At 55.0% G+C, this 6,244-nt stretch overlaps 1 protein-coding gene across 1 annotated transcript; it reads left to right on the forward strand.

Moving 5' to 3' along the window:
- Positions 1–399: 399 nt before the first annotated feature.
- Positions 400–3,181, forward strand: LOC135307216 (uncharacterized). The gene is made up of 5 exons (XM_064431814.1): positions 400–638; positions 750–842; positions 1,490–1,615; positions 1,979–2,129; positions 2,270–3,181. Exons 1-5 carry the CDS (start codon positions 530–532, stop codon positions 2,631–2,633), a joined length of 843 nt encoding a protein of 280 aa, XP_064287884.1. The 5' UTR covers positions 400–529; the 3' UTR covers positions 2,634–3,181.
- Positions 3,182–6,244: the final 3,063 nt, after the last annotated feature.

The following is a 6,244-nucleotide window of genomic DNA, read 5'->3' on the forward strand; positions in this document are numbered from 1 at the left end:
CGTGGCCCTGCCAGCCCAGAATGCCCAGAGTGCTCCAGCAGCTGGGCAGGGAGCAGGTAGGCAGGCAGGGGCCAGCACACAGCCCTGGCTGGCAGCAGCGGGGCTGGGAGCAGGGATGGCTGAGCCAGGAAGGCAGCACGGGGCAGGCAGAGGGGCAGAGGCTCCAGGGGAGGTGTGAGGGGCTGCAGCTGCTTTAGGGTGCAGCATGGAGAGAGCTTCCTAAGGAGCAAGGATGTGGGGAGGGTCGGGTCAGGCCCGGAAGCTCAGCACCAGTTCTCCATCACTCAGCAGTGGCTGTCCGTCCCTCCGCTCTGGGTGTCCAGCCTTCTGGCCCGGCTCCAGGGCTGACCCGCACACAGATCATGTGGGCACGCCACGGCTTTTCCCTTCATGTGGGAGCTGCCAGCTCAGTGTCCCAAGGGCAGCCAGACCCCCCTGCAGCTGTGAGGATGCAGACCTGCTTGAGCGTGCCCTAGCAGTGCCTTCCACATCCAGGCCTTGAGGTGTGCCCATCAGGGCAGTGCACGTGATGGTAACTTCTTGTGGGTGTTTGGTTGTAGTTGTGGACACAGAGAGTGCTCTTTCAGGCCCTGAGCGAGGGGCAGATACCGTGCTGACTCCGAGCTGGTACCTCAAGCGTGAGTAGTCAGTCTGTCCTGCCTTCACAAAAAGGAGCGCCCCTTTTCCCTGTTTTATTCACGAGAAAAATACCGTCATAGGTTAACGTGCTTTTGTAAATCTAACAATAGGGATGAACGATGACAAGGTTCCTGAAGAGTTCCCTGAAGGATTGCCGGATGTTCCAGAGGAGCTCCTGGCAGCCTTGCATGAAGCCCCATCTGGTTAGTATATCCCACTCTGTTAACCCTGGCAGCCGGGAAGCTGAGCTTTTGCTTCCTGTAGGCATGTGCTGTATCCTGGACAGGCAGAAGCACTCAGTCAGAGTCCTGCTGCAGGCCCACTCCATTTCACAGCTCCTGCAGGGAGCCCTAGAGATGGTCCAGCACAGCCTCCGCTCGCAGCTGTTCTTCCAGATGACTGCCAGGGGCTTCTCCAGCTGCTGCTGCAGTTGCAGCATTCCTGGCCAGGGCTGCTCTGTGCAGACATTGGCATCCAGATGTTGGGCAAAGGCCAGTGCTGAATTTGGGTTCGCCACACGCTCAGCACAGCATGGAGGCAGCAATGACATCAGAGCAAGCCTTGGCTGCCCCTTGCGAAGCTCAGGCTCAGGGACGGGTTGAAGCTGGAGTCCAAGGGTGAGGGGGAACCTGAAGGTACTCCTTCTGTGGGTCATTTGGTTAAGTCTTGGCTGGTTTGGGTCTGCACTTCTTGTTGCACTGCAGAAAATCCAGCTGTCGATTCCTTCTGTCTTGGGGGGGACAGCGGCCTCGTCAACGCCGCTTGCCGGAATGCCCAGGCCATGGTACCGTGCTTGTGCTGAGGGGCAGTGGCTTCTGCTTAATGTGTGCAATGTTTTGTTTTTCTGAAGAGACAGATTCTGAGACTGTGCCGGAGACCTTAGCTGTGGAAGAAAGTGACAGTGTGCCAGGCTCACATGAAAAAAGAGAACCAACAGAGGACACCAGGACACTTGCTGAGCCTGAGGAATATTCAGGTGAGTGCTTGCTAGATGCTGTCTTGGGCAAAGAGCAGCATTTCTGCTGTATCCCTGCAGTGCTCTCCATGGGTGAATTGCAGGTGCCCAGCACGCAGCCCGGGCCTGCAGCCCGGAGGAGTAGATGGGGCAGTGCTGCTCCCTGGCACACACTGGGCTCTTGTGCATGAGAGCTTGATGGGATCCCTCTTGGTCCCTGATGCTAAGACACCAGAGCCAGAGGAAGCCATCTCTGAAGACAACATCAGATGTCAGTTCTGATCCACTAGCAGTGCCAGTCCTTGGGCAGCTGAAGCACACTGTGGGGTTATGCCTAGTGCAGAGCACAAACGCTGACTCTTGCATTGTCTCTTCTCCTGCCAGGGTCATCCGGTGGGCAAAAAGCCCAGACTGCTGGACACTGTGACCCGAGCAAGTACTACATCCTAGTAGGGACAGTAGCAGCCTCAGCTTTGCTTCTGCTTGGGGCAGTGTCTGGCTATCTAGTCATGCATCAGCTGCTGAAGAGAGACAGGTGAGTTATTAATTGCTGCCATTGGCAAGGAAGTCTTTGCAGCATGCAGGAGCGCCCAGGCGGCTCCTAGCAGGGCTCTGAGGAAACTGTGCTCCAAATTCCTATCTGTGAGGAGTCTTCTTGGAAATCTGTTTCTACAGGAGGAGCCAGGAGGACAAAGAGGCAACAGGACAGGACTGGGACTCTTCCTGGGAAAGCTGTGGTCAGCCTAGAGGTGAACCACAGTCAGGAGAAGGAGCAGGAAGCAGCGAGAGAGCCCAAGGCAACGGGTTCAGGGACAGCTGCCGCCTGTTTCCTGAGCTCTTTGCAGCAGAGCTCGCCCAGCTGCACAAGAACATGAGCGCAGACCCGTCACCTCTGCCCACCTGCTCCTTCTGTGCTCTGGCTGACAACACCTCTTCACGGGACCACTGGATTTCCCTGGAGTCACCTCAGCCCACAGCATCCTCTTGGCCCTCCTACCAATACCTGCAGGACTACTATCTGTTAGAGGATGAAGATTAGTGATAGTGATAGATGGTTAGTGATAGTGATAGCCATAAATAGTGATAGTGGTAGTGATTCTTTTAGTGATAGTGATAGGGACACTTGATATTAGAGGGTGGTGGTTGTTTTAATGATAGTGATAGTTAATATTAGAGGATAGTGATGGTTTTAATGATAGCGTTAGTTAATATTAGGGGATAGTGATTGTTTCAATGATAGCGTTACTTGATATTAGAGGAGGGTGATTGTATTAGTGATAGTGATAGTCATAGATAGTGATAGTGGTAGTGATTCTTTTAGTGATAGTGATAGGGATACTTGATATTAGAGGGTGGTGGTTGTTTTAATGATAGTGATAGTTAATATTAGAGGATAGTGATTGTTTTAATGATAGCGTTATTTGATATTAGAGGACAATGATTGTATTAGCGATAGTGATAGTTAATATTGGAGGATGGTGATTGTTTTTGTGATAGTGGTACATTTAGTGATAGTGATACTTGGTATTAGCAGACAATTATTGTTTTCTTGATCTTGATAAATAAATATTTTTCCAAAAGCAGTAAGTTCTTGCCTGGTGTGGCTGTTTCTGTTGGGGTAGAATGCACAGAGCTGGGAGCAGGGCTGGGGCTGTGACAGGAGCTCTGAGAAACTTGCACTGCAGTGCAGGAGCTGCTTGTGCCACCTCAGCCTGCTTTCCCAGCAGTGGCCGTTCACAAAGCTTTCCTGCACCAGCACGGGGACACGCTGGCTAGCAGTGACATGCAGAAACTTCTCTGGGAGCTCATTTGGGATGCTGCCCTGAATCAGGAAGGTCTGGGCAGAGAGGGAAAGATGTTCTGCGAGGGATGGCTGTCCAGCAGTGAGCACATCAAGAGACCCGAGGTGGTGACTTAGGTCGTGGCAGTCCCTCCCTGAAGAGCTTCAAGAGAGGAGCATCAAGGAGCAGAAAGCTGGAGCCGTGTGGGCTGTGTGAGAGGGGAAGGAATGTCCTATCAATCACAGGAGCCTTCTTAAAAATTAGATGGATAACAGCGACTATAATTATAATAAAAATTACAGTCTTGTCGCACGCAGTATGGGAAAAAAGCCCAGAGCTGGGATAGAACAGAGAACTTTTGTGGAGGATTTTGTGAACAGCTAGCTAGTTGACAAAGGTCACACTGATATAATACCGTTAGTTAAGCAAGAAGGAGATGAGGATAGGAGTCAGCGGACAGTGTCCAAACCTGGCAAGGGCACTGAGCCCTTGGTGCAACATCAGGATGGGGGAGAGGATGGTTAGTTAGAAATATGAAGAAAAGATGTGGACAGCTGCAACATAGTAGCCACAAGAATGCTAAGGTAGGTGTAGTTAGCTGATAAGTAACTAACCAATAATGAGCTCACCTTTTGCAATATGTATTGGCCTCATTAACACCAATATAAATGTATGTGCCTACCAATAAAGTTTTGAGATTTGCTGATCACTCATATTGAGTGCCGCATTTCTTCCGCCGATTACCACAAACTTTGATGTGATCTTTTGCTTGAGCGAGTGTGGCAGATGCAGGCTCATTTATTCCTGTTTTTGGACTTGACTTAACTTTTAGTTCAGGGAGATTAAGACTCAGGCAATATAGATGGGGGTATTTCCTGCTGGATTTCTCAAGTGATGGAATGTAGGAAGGCCTTCCAGGTGGAAAGAAGTGACGGAGTGCCTGTCTCAGATGAAGAAAGCGAGGCACTGCAAGAAACCAGCATGCCAGGGAACTGCTGTCCTGGGCTCACGAGTCCGACTGACGGTGGTCCTGCAGGCCTTTGCCCATGCCTGCTCCAGCTGGGCCATCTGCAGCCAAAGCTGGAGGTGTGAGTGCAGCAAAGCTGCTGTCCAAGGAACGCAGCACAGCTGCTGTTGAGGCTGACTGTTGCCTGCAGTGTGTGGGGAGGATATTGCCGGCAGCAATTGCCCGAGAGATGCTTGAAGGCATCTCTGGACAGTGGGCTTTTGGGGGGGTCCTTCTACTTCTTGCTCGGGCGGTAAAGACTGTCCCAAGACAATGCTCTTCCCTTTGAAGTGATGAAGAGGAACCACTGAGCTCCTCACCCTTGTTCCTCTCCTCTGCTCTCCACAGCAGCTCCAGCTGCGCCTCTGCGCTGTCTCTCATGGGCCTCTCTGAGATAGCAGCAGCTCTGAGATAGCCACCTCCTGAGAGGGCAGCCCAAGGCTCTGTTCAGAAGAGAGCTGTGCCTCAAGCCTTGAAGCAAGCCTCACAAACTCTTCTCATATAGACACCCACACTTGCAGCCTTCCAGATGCACAACTGAGAGCTGTGGGACATATGCACGCTCATGCCCTGCAGTGCCCTTTCTGAAATGCCTCGGCTGCTTCTGAGGGAGCTGACATGCCACTGCAGCAGCAAAAGAGCTCTGGATTCAATGGGGTCCGGCAAAAAGCGTACCTGGCATTTGCCTTGTGTGTTGCTCTGTCCAGTGGCCAGTGCCTTGGTTTGCCACCTCATCCCTGCTCTCTGCCACTGGGGCCGGGAGGGGCGGGCCCGGGGCTGTGGGGCTGTGCCGGCCCCGCTTCCCGGGCCGCAGCTCCAGCTGCCGCCGCTGCCTGGGAGCGGCCCCGCTCCGGCGCGAGGGCCGAGGCGCCGGTGCCGGGCCCCATTGGCCGCTGTCGTGCCGCCGCAGGAGAGCTCCCCGCCGTGTCCCGGCTGCAGAGAGCGGCTGCCGGGACGGTTCGCCTGGGAGTCTGAAGCGAGCGTGGCCCAGGGAGCGGAGCCGAGAAATAGAGACCGAAGAGACAGGGGCAGGAAGCAGAACGGAGAGACAACGGGAGCAAAAGAGGGCCAGGGAACGGGGCTGGAGCTGCGGGAAGGGGCAGCAGGGACAGAGGAAGAGACGCAGAATGAGCAGGAGGGAGCAGGAGAGAGCGAACGCTGGGCTGGGGCGGGATGGAGACTGTTGAAGAAGCTTTGCAGGGACAACAAAATAGAGAGCGAGTGGCAAAGAACAGCAGGCAAGCAAGGGACTGGCAATTGGCTAGAGCAACACACAAGGAGAAGCCCAGGGGCAGTTTTTGTATGCACTCCAGTAAACCCCGAGGTGTTTTCCTGCTGCAGTGGTCGCTGCGAGCCAGCGGCAGCAGCTGGGGCTGAGGCCCGGCAAGCGGGGCCGGCACAGCCCCGCAGCCCCGTGCCCGCCCCTCAGGGCCCCGTGCACAATGGCGGCAGCAGGGGACGAGGAGGCCGCGGGCTGCGGGCAGCGCTGCCGCCCCGCCGGGCCACACGCCGCGGGCGGCTTCAGCAGCAGCACAGGAGCTCTGGGGACACTGGTGCCGCAGCTGGTGACGGGCCGCCGAGCAGCACAGTGGCGCGGAGGGCAGTAAGGGAGAGCCTGGGCGTGTGGCCCCTTAAGGAAAAAAGGAGGGCCGTGTTCATCGGTGCCTCCCCTGGGGCAGGAATGGAGGGCCCGAGATGGCGCTCAGAGCCAAGGCCGAGGCAGCTGGGCAGCCTGCCTGGGTCCTACGTAGGAAGGAGATGTCACCAAGACACCCTCCAGCCTGCTCTGGCCCTCTGCTCATTATGGGCTGCGGCCTTCACGGTGGGCAGTGATGTGTGCTTGATTCCAGAGGATGCCATGGG

This window comes from Passer domesticus, chromosome 9 (assembly GCF_036417665.1).
Source record: "Passer domesticus isolate bPasDom1 chromosome 9, bPasDom1.hap1, whole genome shotgun sequence".
Classification (NCBI taxonomy): domain Eukaryota; kingdom Metazoa; phylum Chordata; class Aves; order Passeriformes; family Passeridae; genus Passer; species Passer domesticus.

Excerpts from the sequence above, each read along its gene's own strand:
- LOC135307216 (XM_064431814.1), top strand. The coding sequence starts at position 530 with ATGGTAACTTCTTGTGGGTGTTTGGTTGTAGTTGTGGACACAGAGAGT. Across the intron at positions 639-749 it reads TCCGAGCTGGTACCTCAAGC|GGATGAACGATGACAAGGTT; the intron begins GTGAGTAGTCAG and ends ATCTAACAATAG. Across the intron at positions 843-1,489 it reads CTTGCATGAAGCCCCATCTG|AGACAGATTCTGAGACTGTG; the intron begins GTTAGTATATCC and ends GTTTTTCTGAAG.